We start from the raw sequence: 21297 nt of genomic DNA, 5'->3' as shown, positions 1-21297 counted from the left end.
TAGCATGTATACCCTCACCTCACCAGCCACTTTATTAGGAACACCTTTACTGTTCATTCAGGTGACTGTCCAAACAGCCAGTCATGTGGAAGCACAATGCATAAAATCATAAAGTTAATGTTCAAGCTTCAGTTCACATCACACTTCAGAATTGGAAAAAATGTGATTTCAGTGACTTTAACCGTGGCATGGTTGTTGGTGCCAGACAGGCTGGTTTGAGTATTTCAGAAACTTCTAGTCTCCTGGGATTATTATGCACAACAATCTCTAGAGTTTACACAGAACGGTGCGAAAATCATCCAGTCCGTGGCAGTTCTGCAGATGTAAACGCCTTGCCAGAGGAGAATGGCCAGACCGGTTCGAGCTAACAGGAAGGCTACAGTAAATCAGATTACAATTCTTTACAACAGTGGTAAGCAGAAAAGCATCTCAGAATGCTGAACATGAAAAAGTCTGAGAACAACACACTTCTGTTAGCGAAGAACAGGAATCTGAGGCTGTAGTGGGCACAGGTTCAATGAAACTGGACAGTTGAAGTTTGGAAAAAGAACAAGTAATACCCTGTGGAACTTTCTGGGAAGGTTTCCATTTAATGTGACTTCATTAAGCTAGGGATCTATCTTTCAAAACAACATCTTTCCCAAATCAAAGAACTATTATATATAGATGACAATAGCCACCTAATATCATTTTACTACATTTACCTGATTTTTCGGATTTGTTGCAGTACAAAAAGATCAGAAAAAATTTGCTGGAGACCCTATCAAAATCTAGCTGAAATTTTGAGATACCTAGCTGGGACGCAGCACTGCCGTAAATCAAAATAGGGTCGTTTTAATTTATTATAATGCCTGCATGATTTTCCAGGAAGATTTTCATTTAAAAACAATGAAAATCATTCACTGACAAAAAAAAAATAAAAAAAATTCACAATTAACATACAACTTTTATTATTATTATTTTTTTTGAATAAAATGATTTTTCAGAGACCCCAGCAGAGATATGTGGCCCTGTGCACAGCACGTGGTCTTTATGTGTGCGGGCTTTATGGAAAAAGTATTTTTCTGAATTTCATTTTGTATATATGATAGAAATATGGTTTTATTTTAGAGCCCAGTAATGCAGTGTTTATGCCAGGCAAACAAAAAATAATAATGTGCCTCTTATTTGTATCTGTATTTGTATCGGTTTAGAACACATTATCTGTTCAGTCCAAATAATGTATTACTATTTGGGTACATCCCTAATGTGTATGTATATGGGTGTGCACCAACGTGCATGGCATAGCAGCACCTTGGTGATGAGTGTGTGTATGTGCGCATGTGTATATCTGCGTGGCACAGCAGTGTCTCTGTGTGTGTGTACTAACCGGCATGGCGCAGCAGCATCTTGGCGATGTGCATGTGCTGGTTAAGCAAGGCGTCGTGCAGTGGACTCACTCCTTCTACCTGGCTGTCCAGCTGCAGGCCGGGGCAGTGCTGCAGTAGAGCCCTCACACACTCTCTGCTGCCATGGTTACATGCTTCATGAAGGGGAGTCCAGCCTGCATGGTCTACACAGGTGTTAAACAGCATCTCAGTTTAGTGGTGGATGATAAAAACAACTTTTTCTCTTTTTTTTTTTACCCCCCCATCACCACCAACACTTACACAACAATTCTGTTATAACAGTTAATTCTCCTGATCAGGGAAGGCAGAATAAGATACAATTTATAGTCTTAAACAACAACGGCATTGAAACCACTATAAAAATAAAATTGATTCATATATATAAAATCAAATCATATATGTTTCAGAAACTGCTGATCTTGGATTGATCCATTGAACAACAGTTCTGCGGGCAGAAACGGCAGGACCAGGTGATGTTCATCCGATCTTCAACTGTGCAGTTTCTATGAGCCTGTTCCCACTGTAGCCTCAGATTCCTGTTACTGATTTACAGGAGTGTAACCCAGTATGGTCTTCTGTTGTTGTATCCCATCCACCTTTGACATGTTTGCATAACGAGATGCTTTTTTGCTCACCACAGCTGTAAAGAGTGGTTATTTAAATTATAGTAGCCTTCCTATCAGCTTGAAGCCATTCTCCTCTGACGTCTCTCATCAAAAAGGCGTTTCTGCCCAAAGAACTGCCACTCGCTGGATGTTTTGGTTTTTGACCTGTTTCTGCATGATTTTATGCCACATGAATGGCCGCTTGGATAACAGCATGAATGAGCAGGTGCACAGGTGTTCTTAATAAAGTGGCCAGTGAAATGTATATTTTACACATTATATATATATATATATATATATAAATAATGCAATATAATTAATATAATAGTATACAACATTTCCATTAGTGGCAAAAAGTTTTGATTTTGCACAGGCCTTGCTGAAAATATTATTTTGCATAGCACAGCAAAAATTAATCTTGGTTAAAACAAAACTTCTGTGATTATTTTGTCTTCTCCAATACTTATAATATATGCATCTAATTCATTCTTATTAAAAAAAAAAAAAAAAAAAAAACACTGACACTTTAAAGAACAAGTCAGAAGATCAAAACACAGACATATCAAGGTTGTGCAGAATATACTCTCATTCATTCTATTGTTAAGGTTAAATCTGTGACGTGCCCTTCTCTCTCCAGTAAGGAATCGCTCATTTTGTAAGAAGGGCTACGCAGGATGGGAAGGGTCTAAGGGAGTAGAGACAGGGAGACCTACCTTTAACATTGGCATCCACTCCAGGCAGACTGAGGATCTGCAGCACCGTCTCCAGCTGGTTCCTCTTGCAGGCTCGATGCAGGAGTGTCTCCCCTACATTAAGATCGAGGAAAGACAGAAAGAGAGAGAGAGAGATATGAATTCATTGTTCTGAATTAGGGTATGCCCTCCTCATCAGCTCCACTGCATCCTAAATGCCAGGACTGCAACCAGAAAGAGATTTTAATTCCCACAATTTCTAAACGCATACACAAAATATTACAGCTGAACTAAAAATGACCTCAATTTTCTAGATGAGAAAATCTCTGATGAGGTGAACTCATCCTTTTCCTCTTTCCACTCCCCCTCACCATTAGCTCATGCGCACTACAGACTCTAGCTTGTACCCCAAATTTTGGGTGTGGGAAAAGAGGCTTCCTTCCTGTCCATATTGTTGAGTTGCTGCAGGTTATGGTACACAGCTCAAGCACAAAGCCTGCAACAGGACTTTTCACACATGCTGGCTTCAGAAGCTCCACTGGGAATCACAAATGGACTCACGTGACATGCAGCCGGCATAGTACAACATCACCAACCTCCAGAGGCTTTTTATTTACATTTTCTTTTTGGCTATTCTCCCCTCCCGCCATCTCTTCCTTTTCTGATACAATATGAATGAAGAATATATTAGAGGCTGTGCTGCACCCCTTTTTCATGTATGGCTGAACTTCACAAGAAAGTTAAAGGCCAAGCATGAGTGCCTCTGTGGCTGCCAGCATATTATGCCAGTGCAAAGCTGCTAATAAATGCTTTACTAGCTCTCACCAGGGCGCCTGCCTCTCTGCAGCCTTGGCCGGCTCGATAAAACCCAGCAAAGGGCGGAAAGGAAGAAAAGCAGACACTGCAGACAGTGCCCTTTCTTCTGGATGGAGATTTAAAAAAAAAAAAAAAAAAAGAAAAAAAGAGAGATGCTGCAATCCCTTTAACATCAAGACATCTTTGCGTTTCAAGAGGCATCTTTCAAGATGGATCAAACACAAAATGAGCTTTTATGGGAACGACCAAATGTGGCTATTGTTGGGTTTAGCATCTATGTAGCGTGTGCGTAGAGTGGATTGGTTGGAAAAAAGGTGGTCTGCTTGATGTGCACCGACCACCAGCTGGTAAATTAAGTGGCAGTGCCAACACAGAGAGCAGCCCACGCTGAAGCCTTTTGCAATGGAGTCCTAAATCAGACCACAGGAAACAAAAGTCACGAATCCTGGTGGTGTTAGCATTGCCACCAGTGATGGTTCATACTCATTGGACTCTTCCAAAATTTAATATAACCTTCAGGCTGGTGCATTTGCACCAATGGAATAACATATTTGAATTTCAAAAAGCCAAAAATATTCACAGTTGAATCTCTTCACAGAACTGTCGATTGAAAATGGCGGTTCCAGTAGAAAAGTGCAGCCAAAAGCCAACCAGCCAAATGTGTGAAAATGATTTCTCAAAAGGCTTACAGGAGAAAAAAAAAAAAAACAAGCTAATTAGCAGTAGATTCTAAAGAAATGAAACAAACAGAAGGCAATAAAACTATGACTTAATGAGTAGCTTGGCATCTCAGCTGGTCTGGGCTTGCACTGGTCCTTTTTCTCCACCTAATAGGCTCTAAAACGCAGTGATTAAACGTTCCTTAACTCCCAGTGTGTACACATCCTCACAAATGCCAGGCCCAATCTTCGCCCAGTTAAATCATTTTAATGGCTCCAATTTGGACACAACGCCTCCATTATAAGGATAATTGCATACTCAGCATTTACAAGCATGGAAAGGATAAATCTGTCCTGTCCTTTTCTATAAATTCCCAACTAGCCGACATTTTGCTCTTAAGTAGAGATGTCAAATGTTTGTGGGGTGCTTTTTTTGTTCTTTTTTGTGGAGCACTATTTGCTTGAACGAGGTGTGACGTTGGGCATGATGGCTCAGATAGACGTAAGTAATGATTTAAAGGAAGCCATTTGTCAGCGTAGGGTTATAGCATGTTCTTGTGCAATTAGAGCATATTTTCAACTCAGTCACATGTCAATTCAAGCAAAGTTGTAAAATTATTAGGAAATTCGGGTCTTGGTGAAGCGATGGAGAAGTACAACAATTTAGGATTATGCCTGGGGAAAATATTGTTACGCCAGAAGTAGTTATGTTAAAATGGTTAAATTGTGTTTTATCTGAAAATGCCTTGTAAGTCTTCGCAATGAAAAACACTTCATTGCAAAGAGTAGTTTGCCAAATGCACTACAAATTGTCCAATGAGAAGTAACTCTGACATATTTATTGATATTCTGCTTATTTGGGCTACAAAAATAGCATACTGTGATTACTCTGATTATACTGGTAAAAGACTGACCAGCGTTAATTTGGAAAAATTCTTAAATCATGGCACAGACCTGATCCAATCAAAACACGCACGTAAATCTTATCGGGATTGGGTCTGAGTGCTCATTTGTATATTGCTTTTTCCCATATTGCAAATTTCAAAATTGCAATAACAATGTGTTGCGCATCCATACTTCCTAGTAAATCTTTCACACTTGGTGCCTAAGCCAGATAAGTGCAGAGTGCATTCAGTGGGCAGACAGCTCAGGATGAAGTTAACAAGGCACCACGGACCTGCACACACTGCGAGAACCGCAGCACTGCCAGAAATACAGCACATGGCTGAGAGCCTGCGGATGCATCATCAAAAATTGATGTCCTGCACATCAGTATAGGGAACACGTAGTTTAAAAAAAAAAAAAAAAAAAAAAACAGTGCAAGGCAACGAGCAGCACAGTCTGCAGGGCTCTCTCTCTCTCTCTCTCTCTCTCATTCTCTCACGCTCCACTCTGTGCCCTCCCCCTGCTCCCTGCTCTGGCATGAGGCTATTTCTGATCAGGTAGAGAGATGATGAGCACTGACACCTCGGCAGGTTCACTCAGAGTGCCAGCTTCGTAATTACCAAAACTTCCAGCCATGAGCAGGCACTCACTTTCACCCTTTACTCTACCTCTCTCCATCTCACTCGCTCCCACTTCACAGCAGAATCCTAATTGCAGTGTTTAATATTCCTAAACCGGAGATCTGACAAGTGTTGTTTGTGTGTGTGTGTGTGTGTATTGCTTTGTACTTCTTTCTCCCTCCCGTCTCTCTCCTCCCGAAGCAAAAGCACTGAAGGCACATATGCACTGCGTGGAATGTAAATGTCAGTGCCGCGGGTTACAGCGCGGGGCGTCGTAGGGTGCTTTTGACTCCGATACCGATGTGCGCTCTATTAAAACAAAAAATGGATGTGCACACAGAGGCGGTACATAAATAATGACTGTCTGAGAGGTGTTCACTTCAAGGTCTGGATCAAGCAGTCGAATGCAAAGGTAGTGCATGACAAGGCCCAGAGGTGATCAGGGTAATGATTCATAAACTTCAAGAATAAAATGAGAAATCCAGGGTGTCTTCAGGTAGTTTAAAGTTAAATGTCACACTTTTAAAGGCAAGTTCAATGCCACTTGAGTTCAATACACTTTCTGATGTAATTTCAGAAATTTGCAGTGATGAAATACAAAATATAAAACAGTTAAAAAAAAAATCCTCACACATCACAGAAAATACAGAATTAGAGGATATTTGGTAGAGGTCACACCATCAAAACCTATTAATCAAAATGTGTTTTTTTAAATTGAAAAGAAATAAATAATATTTATTTCTAATATCATTTAATATATGATTTCTTTATGTGTATGCGTGATATGATGGCAAACCCAGACCTTGGAAATGTTTTGGTTCTATCTTACAATTCAATGACTGTAAGATAATAACAATAAACTTTCAATCCTCAATAAGGTCAAAGCAGATACAACCTTTTAACTTTTAAATTTTTTTTTTTTGTACTTTTTTAATTAATATTTTGGTGTGAAATTTTTTGACATACATACAGGTGACAAATTAAGGAAGTGAATAGTCTCTTAGCGGATCCACAGGGCATGAGGGCTCACTATTAAATGCTATGCTATGACCTTCACAGTCACCAGATCTCAACTAAATTGAACAAACACTATGGGAGATTTTGGACTGACGTTGAGACAGTGCACTCTGCCACCATCATCAAATCATTAACTGAGAGAATATCTTTTCAAAGAACAGTGTTTATCTCTCTAGTACATTTCCAGAGAGTTGTAGAATCTGTGCCAAGGCACACTGAAGCTGTTCTGGTCACCTAATACCTTACTAAGACACTTGTTTTTTTTTCTTTAATTTGTCATCCATTTGTACATCTACAGTGGATATAAAAAGTCTACACACCCCTGTTAAAACTGCAGGTTAAAATAAAAAAATAAAATAAACCAAGATAAAGCATGTCAGATCTTTCTCCACCTATAATGTGATATAGAAACCAACAAAATTCAGGTGAATACAAATATTAACAGTTTAAAGAAAAAACACACCCTGTCATAATGGGGCATGTGAATCACATTCAAACTCATGATAAAAAGTAATTATCATACACCTGTCATCAGTGAAGTGGATTAACTCCAAATAAAGATCAGCTTTTTCTGACATCATCTTGATTTCATCTGACTGCTGGAGCCATGGTCCACAAATGCCCCTCTGGGATTAATAAAGTGATTGATCTATTGATCTATCGATCGATCTATCTATCTATCAAAGCGCATGCATGGCAGGGGTCTTCAATCTTATTTACAGAGAGCTGGTGTGGCTGCAGGCTTTCGTACCAGCCGAATATGAGGTACACTTGATAGCTGACTGGAGACCAAGATGAACTGATTAAACAAGGAGTGGCTCCTGCCTGGTTAGAATGAAAGCCTGCAGCCACACCGGCCCTTTGTGAATAAGAATGTATCGGTCAGGTATCAGTCATGAGAGAGGTACGAAAGAATTTCCAAAACATTAGATGTACCATGAACACAATGAAGGGCACTATCAACAGGTGGAGAAAATGGGCCACTACAGTGGCAAGTACTGATCACTTCCTGTATGGGACAGCAATCTCTTGTATTCTGTACATGTCTGGGTCATGGGGTAGGGTTCCTAGTAACCATCCAAGCCCACCTAAATAAACCCAAACCACGTGGCAAAATGTGTTATGGTCTGGGGAAACCAAGGTAGACCAACTTTTTGGGCATAATTCTAAAAGTTTCCTCTTGCACAAAAACAAGACATCATCTAAAAAAAAATGGTGAAGTATGGTGGTGGCAGCATGCTGCTACGGAGCGGCTGTAGCAGGAATGATGGATAGCTCAAAATACCATTATACAACAGTTAGTTCCGGGCCACTAATTTAATTGGACGCGGGTGTTCCAAGAGTGCTTATATTAAGTATTAATAAGTAATTGCACTGGGGCGTATCACTGTTTGTATCACTCTGCTTGACTGGGTTCTCCATGTACAATTCTAGCAACAGTCCCACTGAAACCATTACTACAGTAGAATTAGCGACATCACAAGACATGGTAAACGATACATTTTCATGAATGTAACTACTGACTTAAAATATGAAAGCTTGTCAGATGAATTATTCTGAAAAGGAAGAAGGGACGCCAGTTACACCAGATACACCTTTAACAGGAATGTACAGATCATTGTGAGCTAGCTAGCCAGCTAGCTGATGGGCTATCAGTGAGTGTGGCTTCTCTGGGATCTATTTTCATTTGCAGAGCAAAAGTAAACAGATGATTTGGCCATATTTTGTCTGAAAATGTCACTTACTTGACATTAATTTCTTATTTATAAACTGTTGTATGAAAGCAATATCACACTCGCAATCGTGCGGTTATATTGAATATCGGCATACTCTTGCTAGTGAGTTATTGCTAAAATCTATTTTGGCACAAAACCTGCAGGCTTGTGTTAGACAGCTGGAAATGAAGAAAAATGTCACCTTCCAGGACGATAACGACCCAAAGCACAAATCCAAATCAACAAACAAACAGCTTCAGAAGAAGACAATCAATGTTTTGGAATGGCCAAGTCAGAGCTCAGATCTAAATCCTGTTAAAAACCAGTGGAATGACTTGAATTGGGCTGGGCAGGGGAGATCCCCTTGCAGTTTGAGTAGATCTGGTGCATTTTTGCAATGAAGAGTGGAATACACTTGGCAAATCAAAATGTGCTAAGTTGGTAGACTGTTATCTAAAAAAACTGAGTGCTGTATTACAAGCAAAAAGTACTTTCACGAAGTATTAGTTACGGGGTGTGCACACTTATGCATCTAGGTTAGCTTAAGCTTTTTCTTCCGGTTGTGTAGTTTCACAAGAAAAGTGGCTTGTCGGTTATTTCCAGGCTTTTTGCCAGTCTTTTTTCTTCTGCAGACTTTGGCTCTCACATGATTCTGGCTCTACAGGTAAAACACCTAACAGCCTTAATCCTGGAAACCTGGTCTATTAGTTAACAAAATACAAAGAATTTCTCTGTAAAATAGAACAAAAGATAAATACTCATTAAGGCCTTAGAAGAAAATGTACTTTTAAGCAAAATGAAGACTTTTTAAGGACTCGCAGACACCCTGGAAATTCACATGATGGTGCAAGTAGGGATGCGGATGATGAGGTGGTGGAGGGTGATGAGGATGAGCGCTTACCTGCAGAATTGACTCGATGGAAGCCTTTTGGCATGTTGTCCTTCGCCAAGCCTGAGCCACCCACACGCTCTCTTTCTCTGAACAAACACACAACCCACAACGTAAAGAACTTTTTTTGACAGAGAGAGAGAGAGAGAGAAAGAGACAGAAAGAGAGAGAAGACAGAGAGAGACAGAGAGTATATGTGATATGATTTTATTGCCTCACAGCCTGCAGGAACATCTAGAACATACTATACATCTCACAGGATAAAACCAGCTCAAAACACCCCACTCAAACACACACATCACTCCAAATGGATCCTGAGATATCATTAGATCAGTACCACAGCCAGAGAGTAGCATCTTGTCAAGCCAAAGTGGAGGCCTAGGCATCAAAGTGTGTAATTCCTTTTAGAGGCCCATAACTACAGCCCACACCGGGACACTCTCTGGTGCCTCTTATCCAAAGGGACAGAGTTGAAGTCCTAAGCAGTCTATAAGAAAGCTGGCTAAATGGGCTTGTGAGTGCTCCTCCACTGTGGGCAGGATTGGTGCAGATGGGTTGGAGAGAGCGGCTGTGTGTTCCTGTCTGACTCACTGCTGGGAGACACAGTGATGGGAGAGGACACTCATGCTGAGGAGGACGAGGAAATGAGAATCCTGAGTGGAGCAAGGCTATAAATGCGTTGTGCTGGAGAAAAGCACTTGCACTTCAGACATTTACAATGCAGTTTCTTTCCATATTAATGCTGTTTCAGTAGCAAAACACACAGTTCCATAGTCACAAATATGGATTTTTAAAGGACAATATCTGACTGACATCATAGTGTATTGAATGTATTAATGTAATAAATTAGTTAAACGGGCACTGAGACATGCTGTTTATTTGGCTGAATCCCAAATAACATAGTTCACTTTATGTGCAGTACTATGTACAGTCGGGGTCATAAGTTTACACACGTCTTGCAGAATCTGCAAAATGTTGATGACCCAGGGGGGTGTAAAATTATGAACAGGATGATCGGTGGAAATTGTTATTATTTTGTCTTCTTGGAAACATGTAAATATCTTATGTAGCTTCTGGAGGGCAGTACTAAATGACAAACTAAATCTTTTAATCTGTTAAAATAATCACACTTAACACCGATCATCCTGTTCAAAATTTTACACCCCCTGGCTGTTAATGTAGTGCGTTGCCTTCTTAAGCATCAGTGAACGTTTGCACCTTTTCAATAGCTGTGAATGAGTCTCTCAGTTGTCCTCAGTGTGTAAACATGGATCCCAACATCATATAGCCACTGTTGGAAAGGGGTCAAATATGTACAAAATGCTGGAAAAACAAAGAATTTGCAGAACCTGGAGGATTTTTCTGAAGCGCACTGGGCACTTTAACTGCTCAGGACAAACGAGGGACTCATGAACTATCACAAAAAAATAAATACAGTCGTTGATCATCCAGATAACAACACACGATAATAAGAATCAAGAGTATGTAAACTTTTGAACTGGTTCATTTGTGTAAATTCAGTTAGAATTTTGTCTTGTGGATTATGAATATCTGTTATAATGAAATAGCTTTTTCAGGGCAGTACTAAATAACAAACAAAATGTAATTTTTATGATCCCTCTTATTTTTTTTTAAATTATTAACATTTTGCAGATTCTGCAATGCGTATGTAAACTTATGACCACAACTGTAGATTCTAAAATAATAATAATGCAATATGTTGCATCCTACAGTGCTCTCCAGAATAACTGTCGTGCTTCATGAAAATAAGCAAAAATTAACATATAAAAAGAATAACACATGATACTTTGAGCTCAAACATTGTATAGTTACACATAAACACACAAAAAAGTATTCTTACAGTATTTTGAAATTTTAAAATTACACAAACACTCAAAGTATTTTTACACTTTTTCTTTTCTTTTTTTTTAAAATTTTTTTTTCACAAACTTACAATTAATATTTTTTGACATCTGTCTTAAAGAGTATAACAGCACCGAGTCTCTTCCTGTATTGTTATATCTGTATATTTGGTTATTTTGTATTTTTTTTTGTCTTGTTTATAGTCTGTGGAGAAGCATTCAAGTAAGAATTTCATTGTACTTTGTACATGGTACTTGCACATATGACAGTAAATGTTGTGACATGTCGTAATGTGCAACGTAGCGTAATGTGGAGACACTTGCAGAGGGTCCACTCATTGGTCCACTCCTTCATGCAGAACACGTTAAACTGCTGCATGTGGACGTCACACCACAGGTTTTCAGTAGTGTTCAAATCCAGAGACTAAGATGGCCATTGCAAAACAATGATTTCGTGTTTCTGTTTTTATTGTCTTGTTGAAAGCTCTGTCTGAACCTCCAGGCGGAGGCAACTAGGGTTTGAGAAGGACATTATTATTATTTATTTATGTAATGTATGCATTTATTTATTTATTTTAATTATTATTTTGTGTGTGTAATAACACATCACTGTTTAAGTGGAAATGTAATATTTATTTTATACAATCAATTGTATGAAGAGTGGCAATAATTCTGGCAGGCGTTGCATGCAGTAAGCATATATAGTCAATATAAACTCATTTGGGATCTGGTCTAATTATTCCTTATTAAAGAAGTTAAGCAAGGCTGATGTTTACATGGATCTTGGTTTACCTGATTGATACAATCTGCAGTGTCAAGATTCCATTGTATTAGTGACAGCAAAACTACTGTGGGTAAATAAACACAAACGAATCTGAGACAATAAAGTTTATGATAAAACTATAACAATCACTTTCTTGTTACTTTTATTCAATACTATAAAAAAAAAAAAAAAAAAAAAAACCACAACCGCACAGGATTCACACAACAAGATGCACTCTCTGTAGTGCAGGACAAACATGCACCCACTTCCTGCTAGTGCGACAGAGTAACCATCTAGAAGGATTTTTTTTTCTTTTTAACCACATTTTCTTGCAATTTAGTTGCCAATTTCCACCCATTAGCTAGTTCTCCTCCATCACATTGCATCGAAAAAGACTAGTTTATTGGCCCTGTCTGTGTTTTGTTCACACATAACAGTGTGATTCTTATTCACAAGCCGAGCCCTGATCAGAACGCGAGGAGCCCATCTCTCTCCATTAGCCATCTTAACCCTGACTAATATCCCATGATGAGGGACAATGGCTCCATTACAGCCACCTCACACACACACATACACACACACACACACCACTCTCAGTCTGCCTTCACTGGGCCCGAGATGTATGTGAGCCGTTCTAATAGTGCCTGTGATAGGTTTTATCATTAGTATTATACCGTAATAATGGTTCAGAGAAGACTGAAAGCACTGAGGAACAATGGAGAGGGCGACTTATCTGAACATAATTAAGGGTAAAATTATTTGATGACAGACATGGAGAGCACCACGCTGGCATTTCTGAGGAGAGAGTCTCAGTACTGAAGATCGTATTTGGCTAACAAATACCACGAGTGCCGCTTGTGCTCCGAGTCAGGCCCAGAGTATAGATGAATTTCATGTTGGATGGTAAAACTATTCTTAGGGGTAAAACTTTAATCAAAACCCTACACAATGTTTTATGCCAACTCCAATAACTTTCATGGCAGCCATTAAATTTAAAAGTGAGAAGTACAGCAGTTTGAAGATTATTGTTGAAAAATGATCTAAATTAAATATTGCAAGAACAACTGGTTTACTGACATTTCCACCGAACTACTAAGGAGCTATATATTGCTAATGCTAATACTAATAAAACACCCTTTGAGCTGCTACACAACGTGCCAAAACCAATAAAAATCTATCAGTCAGATTGCACATAACTTCGGTCTGTGTATAAGCACTTAAGGATTTAACTTTGGATGATAAAATCCTGTATATGCTTAGCACCAGAAGTACAAGTTTAAAACTTTCCACTGCTAATCTTTTTTAACTTTTGTGTTAGGAGAACAAAATGGTTCGGTTTTCAACCTGGTGGAAATGTGGACAGGTTCTTAAACCGTTTTGTTGATTTTCCGAACCAGCACAGCCAGTGGAAAAGGGGGTGTCTGTAGTCTGTTTCACTCACATATTTTTACATGAAAAAAAAAAAACAGAGTAATTCCAGGAGAACTGACACAGCCATTGATTGGGATGACGTTGAGCTACATTTCCTGGGAAATTATTGCCTTCAGTGTGAACAGATTACCGGGAAAGGTGATGTCTTTATGACTATTTATCCTATGACATCCTGATGGCTTTTGAACATTAAAATAATCAGCTTAGTGAAGCAATGAATGGTACAGGATGTGGTCTTTTATGTGCGACTCTACAGCAGACTGAGAACGTGACAAACACACACGCACACACACAGAACATGCTGGTGATAAACAAACTCAGTGAATGTAAATTTCACCAAATCCTTCTGTAATACACACACCTTGTTTGAAGGGACCTTCATGGCAAAGGTGAATGAGTGCATTCTGGGAAATTTGGCCACAAGTTTGAATGATGCAAATACCAAACATTACCAGTAAAGGTGTGCTGATAATGTGCCAAGTTTTAAATGTAAAAACACTACATGTCTGTGCTCACTGAGCAGACAATAAACATTATCTATAGTAGCGTGAGGCACAAAGGAAAGCTGCTGTGTAGATAAACAGGACTATGGAGTTTCCTCTTCATCTGCCCCAAATCTTGCTTTCACTCCAACATTTGCTCCTCACTGAGCTACAGTGATCTGCTGTTGGCCCTTTATATGTGTGTGTGTGTGTGTGTGAGACTCACCTTGCACCCTGACTGTCTGAGCTGGGTGAGACGGTCCTCTCAGTCTGGTGCTCGGAAGAATGCCTCGGCTTGCGCCCACACAACTGCCCCAGGGCCTTAAGATAGGAGAAGACCTGCAAACATGTAAACAGTGCACTTTAATATCCCTCATTCTTCCTCTGTATCTCTGGAGATATCCTTAAATTACATTCAGCTTTAACAGTTTAAAGGAATACTGAAAATGTTTTTTCAGCCTTATCTAATTCTACGTCCCTCTCCAAAAGGACAAATAGTACAGATTATAATCACACTGCTCTTGATTTCTTGATTCTGATTGGTCAGGTGTTGATTAATTTGCTATGACAGTAGTTCTAACAGTAACGCCAGCTACAAATCACAGACTTACATTAATTTGATCTAATACATTATCGTTTCTATGGTAACGGCTTACGCAGGGACTTTTATGCCAGACACACCACTTAAACTGATTAAAAATGTGTTTAATTGTTAATGTTTAACATTGGTGATAAATGGAACTTATTTTACGGACATTCCACAATGTTAAATGTAACTATAAGCGGATAAAAAGTACGACATGCCATGATGTAAGTAATATAAGTAATATTGTAATATAGATGTAACAAAGTTTTGAGTAAGTAATATTTTTTTTTCTCAGCAAAGGGAAATGTGTTGAAATTATTATTATGTGGAAAATATAGCACAATAACAGAGCAGGACCTAAAAACCTTAGCACAGTCTTACTATCTTGTGGAGGGAGAGCGGCTCTGAGCGGATGAGAAGACCGTTCCTAGTGCAGATGTTTCTGTAGATTGCATCAGCAGTGAGCATCCTGAGCCGGTGAGATGGGAGGGCAGGAACCAGCTCCCTCAGAGCATCTGGACGGAGGTCTAAGACATGATTGGAGGTGAGAAAGAAAACGCTGGCTGTTAATAACACTACATTCTGAAAAACACTGAAAAAAACATATCTGATGTACCAAATCCTAACAAGTCAGTTGACATTAAAATCAATACTCAGGTAAGTTCTGCTATAAAGAGGTTCTCACTGGCTTTAAGACCATTACCAGCAATCATACACATGACAGCTGTTGCTCATGGAGTTTAGAGTTTAGACTAACTCACATTTTCTCCATTATACATCTTACATTACACATCTTATTGAGTTGAGAGTGAATGACATGCAGCAGGACCCAGCATAGATGTTTGACACAAGTTAACAAGAAAACAAAGTTGCTAATGCCACTAATGAACTTATAAGTAACATGTTCAGGAAGCTCGTGCAACATATTTTAAGGAGTGTCCTTATTTTTAGTGACACATTAAAATTACTAGTGCTGTTGCATCCTCCATTCAGCAGTTCAGATATCATGGCAAATGACAGGTTTATATTCATTTGCTTGTTGCAATAGATTATCATTTCTAAAGTAACAACTTACATACAGATTCTGCATAAACAGATCAAATATTGCTGATACGGTGAAGTTTTCTCTAAGAAGATGTTTATTTAACATTTATGGAAGGAGTCTCCACTGTCACTGCTTTATAACAGTCAGAGGTAAAGCTGTAAAATCTTCAACATGCAAAAGTCTTCAGAACAGAGGACATTTTTTCCCTTTTTTTTTTTTAACATCTTATTAACTTCAAGAGAGAGAAAACAGAGAAGCTGTTGAGGGAACGATTGTTTACAGCTGTTACAACAGGAACTAACTTGTTTCATGAATGTTCCACAACATTAAATGTAACTATATATGGATAAAAAGTATAATGTGTTGTTCTTTACGAAATAAAAAATTGTCAGCTTTGGCAAATTGGAATAGGACATTTCAGGACGTGCGGTTACAGAAATATAGTCAACTTCAGGGTGGTTTATTTTTGTAACATGCCCTGTCCTGTTTTACTCCTTACGTAGTGACTTTATACATTTGCAATGTTACACCCTGAAAGAAGATGGCATGGAGCCTAGCTCTATCAGATGCTATGGCACAGCGTTGATCTTTACATAAGTTTAAATACATTTTATTTGTATATTTTATTTATTTGTATTACAAAAGATATCGTCACATAAGTGACTCATGGTCTATAAAATTTAAGGCTATAAATGGATTCTCAGATGGACCACATACTGTATTTTAGTGTATTTTCTAAAGACATAGATTTGATTTGAGCACTATTAGCTGTTATTAACAGTGTATTTGAACACACTGAGCCAGTATGCAAAAGCTCTTAATGCCATCCTGGCCCTGCAGTTGAAATAATGCTTGTTACCTTGGCACAGGATAGCCATGTATTCTGCAAGGTCCTGAAAGCCTTTCTCCACCATCCGGTTGTTGAGCCGAGAGTGCTCCTGAGCCCAGTACTCCACCACTACAGCCAGAATCTCCTGCAGCGTGCCCAACACTTGCAGCCTCCACTCCTAACACAGCAACACACAGCACACGTTCTACCTCACCAACCAGTCAATACCAGCTCAAAAATAACATGGATCTACATTCAGATTGAGATGTGTGCAAAGATGCACAAACACCAGAAGAGCTATTGACATGTATTCACAAACCACCAGCATTAACAGCAATCATGAGAGAGAAGTAGGACGTAATAAGCATGAATTTATACCTGAGAGGAGTGAAGAGCCCAGAGTGTGGTTTCCACCAGCAATTCAGCCAGCTGCTGCAGGGCTCTGGAGCTCAGCGTCGTCTTCTCCCACACGTTCCAGAACATGCTGTAGAGCACGGAGCCCCGCGAGCCCGCCGCCCGCCTACTACACACAGCACAACACCGACTCAGAACCTCCGCGATACCACAATTTAGTATTCTGTTCAACATCTATTTTTACATGATTCACCTATCAACTTGTTCTTTTTTTTTTTTTTTTAAACTCATTAAAGAAAATGTTTCACCCACATTGTTATGACAGACACATTTTATTGTGTTTATAGTGCAGTATGTAATGTTCAAATATGTTTCCGCATATGTTACGACATTGTCATCTCAGCATACACCATAGAAAAACTGAGCTGAAATATTTTCAAGCAACAGAGATCACTGGTTTCTTCATGAATATCTGTTTACATTTTTCTAGCCATGAAATTAGCTCTGCCCACAGCCGAAACAGATCTGCTCACTGCTGCCCCTTTAAAAGTCAACTCATGAGGCATCTGCTGTTTCAACGGAATAGAAATTTGTCAATAATAAATAATTTTATTAGTCATATTTTAGTCATTTGGTTATTGCTGGCTTTAGGGTTTAACTGATGTAAAACTACAACAATTTTAATCAATTTAAACTGAACTAAACTAGTCTATTTCCTAAATTATACCCAATGAGCTCTTTATAAGTTTCCAAAAAAGCAGAAGCATTAATTCCCCATATTTTAATTCCCTTTTTAATGCAACACCATAACACTTTACAAATGATTTCCCAAAGCCTTTCCGCTTCTATGTTTTGAGAAATGCTAATTCTAACTAGCTAACATTAAGTAACCTGAACAAGACACTAAAAAAAAAAAAAGGCTTTTTTGCAGTCAAGTAAGGTTGCTTCTCATTTTAGAAAGATTTTTTCTGTAGTCACAAACCTTCAAAGCTAGCATGGCTTCCCAAAGTTTAAAGAAGGATACATGCTAGAAGGTCTAGCTAGGAGTGTTTGCAAAACCATAGTGGCATTTCTGGCCATGCAGACTGGTGCAAGACGCTGAGTAACACAGACACTGAGTAACACAGAAGCGGTGAAATCGTCCGTAGTTAGCTTCAAACTTTTCATCCAATGACATGCATGTTTTCAAACTTGGTGTTGCATCCAAGCTAATATTTATTTTAATTGTTTAAAAATGTTTGCAGAGGGAGTGCACAAAGATGAGGGGGAAAAATATTTTCAGTGCAAGGGTGGAAATTTTATTTAGCTAAAATTTTTTTTTGTCGTTTGCTCTTTTTTCATTTTAGCCTTTACCAAAAAAATGAACACTGGTTGGTTGGAGGAAAATGGAATACTTGTCCAGGTTTTCAACTTAGTTTTGTCTCAAAGGCAATAGAATGCTCTAAAAATTACAAACTGCTTTTTCTAATATATTTCTTTATTTACACAACCAATTTATTCTATTTATAATGATTAGCTGACTGATTCCATATCCCTTAAAGTGACTGAAATGTTTTAGCCTCTTACGCTGAGGCTGTGGCGTGCAGCTCCAGCTGAAACAGCCTGAGAATGAACGCTTGCAGGTTGCCATGGAAATGGAGAAGCTCTGTTGAGGCGGGGCTAGGCAGTGGGTGACAGGTCGCTGTGCTCCCCAAGCAGAACCTTAAAAATAAGTCAAGAAGAACCAAACACAAGATAATAAACTCCTTCTGAGGTCTATTTTGTTACCTTTCTGTTATGATAAGGGCTAAACTAATCACCACAATACAAATTAATAAACACAAAATAAGGAAATAACTAAGTCTGCTGTCAGAATATGCAATTACATAGACAGTTAAATCAATGCACCAGAGTCAATAACAATTAAAATATAATTCAATGTGCAGCCCCACTGTTAACCAAAATCCACCCTGATGGTACTGATAACGTGTTTGACTTGGTGAGATTTTGTTTGTACCTCACAGAAGTCTGCAGGAGCGGCCACACTCCCGTCGCACACTGTGGACACTGCAGGATCTGCAAGAAGTACTTGACACTTGCAGGAAAGCTCCATGTAGGGTTATTACACAGGATGTCGTTCAGAACAATGCTGAACATGCTGAGAAAGTACGGCTCTGCTTCACCCTGCGGGGAAATGTGTTTGTACATACACTGTTTTAAGAGTACATGAGTTTTTACAGTTAGTGAACTGAACACTATATAAAACTATGAGTACTTTACATGCATGGAGAGTTCTACAGAAAATACTGCGTATGAGATAAGCCTAAATGGCACAGGGAAGTCATCTTCATGGTTGGTTGGTTTGGAATAACTGAATAGGAACCTCACTTGGCAACATGTAACTGATATACTGATATACTAATAACTGATTCTTATTAATTACCTACAATTTTCTACTGCCACAGAAAGAATGAACAATAGCAGTAGTGCTACACTATTTATATCATGTGCAAAGAAAATCATGAAGAATCAATATTTTAATATTTCCATGGTGATCCCGACAAGGATAAAGCAGTTACTGAAGAAGAACGACTGAATTAATGAACATTTAGCTGGATCTGACATTCATTAGACTAGCTGGCTCATTTGCATGCAGGTATAATTCTCACTGAAAGTTTCCTATTCACTACATACGCTCACTACATGGTAAGTAGTAGTTCACTAATAGAATGGCATTTAGAATTCAGCACAGACTTCAGTAAAGACCCACTCGGATCTGGTATTAACATCTGTCCTGGGTGATTGGACTACAAGTGGATAGTGCTAAATACAGGTATTACCAGAGTCAAATCCGATCACACAAACCACACTGGGAGGTGGTCTGGGATGCATGTACATTCGTAGTGTTCACAGCAATGTATCGACTGCAGTTATTGATCAAAAAGCATGCCAATTAGGAGCTTAAATCTCCTGTCTAATGGACTATGTTCTAAAAACACAAAATGTACAGCATAACTACAACGTAGACACACTGTTATTAAATATTTGATATGCGACGATGTATTTGACTTTGTAGCCTTGTGCACTGTGGTCAATTTCATTAGAGCTGTGTCTGTGACGAAATTCTGAGAACTGCAGTGTTAAAATTTTGGCATGCAACTTTCTTTTTTTTCCTACTTCCCTCCATGCTGTTTGTGTGTTGAAAGCATTTGTGATTAAATAAGCAAACCCTGCACAAAATGACACCCAGCCAAATGACAGTATGAGGAAAGGTTTTTTAAGTCTGTTTGAGATTTTGTCTGGTAAAATCTGACTTGTGTTTTCTGCTTTTGTAGCATTGGGTTGCTTTCAGAGGATTGCCATCCCCGCTATTGATGAAATGTGATCACAGATAGTTGCTGAAGACACATTGAAGACACACTGATGCATGAAAATACTTCAAATCACTCAAAACAAGTGAACCAAGTCTGAACAAAGCTAAGTGTCTGGTGGAAATGGTCAACTATTTACTTGTAGCATCCCTTTTTCACCACACACATACACACACACATATATAGTATATATAAAATTAGAAAATAGATACATTACCTAAAAAATATGTGGAAAATATAGTATGCATAAATGACAGTCATTAATTTAGAATCCTTTTTCTTTTTAAAGCAACAAGACAAACTTGTTGCTAAGTGACGGAAAGTAGAACTTGCACCCTTAAACATTTGACTGTAGACTTTTTGCCTATGAAAATATTATGCAGGTGACAAACACCTATGTCTTAAGAAGCTAGAGATTTATTTTATAAATCACACTGCTGCACCCTGAATCAAAATTAAATCAAATCGCAAATCACTTACAGATTCCCACTGCTATCTAACGTATTGTTTACTGCCTCCTGTGAGACTTTCTTTTACTCTTTATTATATCCTGGGTGTGGAGTTGTTGTGTGTACATACATGGAGTGCGTGCTGCATGCACACGTGGAGCACTGAGACTGGAGGAAGCACGCCGGGATGCAGACACCCCTGCACCTCTTCCAGGGCCTGTGGGAAGAGCCCGCACTCCACCAGGCTCTGAACATTACTGAAATCCACCACTGTGACCTGCACAGAACAACAGAGAGAGAGAAGAGACAGGCAGGAAATGAGAAGGGACGGAGAACAGCAGGGTCAGCATGGCTCTGTCAGTCACACAGGTTAAAGTAGTGCAGGAAAGCCCACAGTGCCCAGGAAGCAGAGAATACGGACACCAGTGTTTCTATAATGGACATGCCAATCACAAGGCCACCAATAAAAGCACCTTGTTTAAAATCAGGTCACCTGGATATAATGTATCCTTCACAAAAAGGAAGTGACTAATAGCGCTACAAGTGACACAAAGGAAATTGAATGACCTGAGCCACTCGATGAGCCAAATGTTCATTTTGCCTCACAGTGAGACTCGCAGATGTTGGACATATTAATATGATTCTGAGAAATGTATTCACCTGTGTTGGAAAGACGGGAGTGTAGTAGTTATAAAATCCAGGGACTTTCAGTAACTTTCTTTTCTGCACCTGTAACGAGAGGTATAGTAAGGTCATGTATCAAATGCAGAATTATAATTACCTTTTGTGTTTTATGTTCACGATGAGAAAAGTTGTAATTATAAGTAATTACTATTAAACTACTCAAACGGATGTCTGGA

The 21297-nt window shown here is 38.9% G+C and overlaps 1 protein-coding gene across 1 annotated transcript in view; it reads right to left on the bottom strand.

Moving 5' to 3' along the window:
* The window catches only part of slf1 (SMC5-SMC6 complex localization factor 1), a 39026-nt gene that overhangs the window by 12321 nt on the left and 5408 nt on the right, over positions 1-21297 (bottom strand). The window contains exons 8-18 of the mRNA XM_026931279.3: positions 21098-21166; positions 20568-20714; positions 18635-18801; positions 18205-18339; positions 16663-16807; positions 16315-16462; positions 14792-14937; positions 14051-14163; positions 9299-9375; positions 2707-2799; positions 1370-1552 (exon numbers count right to left, since the gene is read on the bottom strand). Coding sequence (XP_026787080.3) covers positions 1370-1552; positions 2707-2799; positions 9299-9375; positions 14051-14163; positions 14792-14937; positions 16315-16462; positions 16663-16807; positions 18205-18339; positions 18635-18801; positions 20568-20714; positions 21098-21166 — 1423 coding nt within the window. The remainder of the gene's footprint in view (positions 1-1369; positions 1553-2706; positions 2800-9298; positions 9376-14050; positions 14164-14791; positions 14938-16314; positions 16463-16662; positions 16808-18204; positions 18340-18634; positions 18802-20567; positions 20715-21097; positions 21167-21297) is intronic.

The sequence above is a fragment of the Pangasianodon hypophthalmus genome, chromosome 24 (assembly GCF_027358585.1).
Source record: "Pangasianodon hypophthalmus isolate fPanHyp1 chromosome 24, fPanHyp1.pri, whole genome shotgun sequence".
Classification (NCBI taxonomy): Eukaryota; Metazoa; Chordata; class Actinopteri; order Siluriformes; family Pangasiidae; genus Pangasianodon; species Pangasianodon hypophthalmus.
The sequence above is the reverse complement of the archived record's forward strand: the minus strand, read 5'-3'. Positions and strand labels throughout refer to the sequence as shown.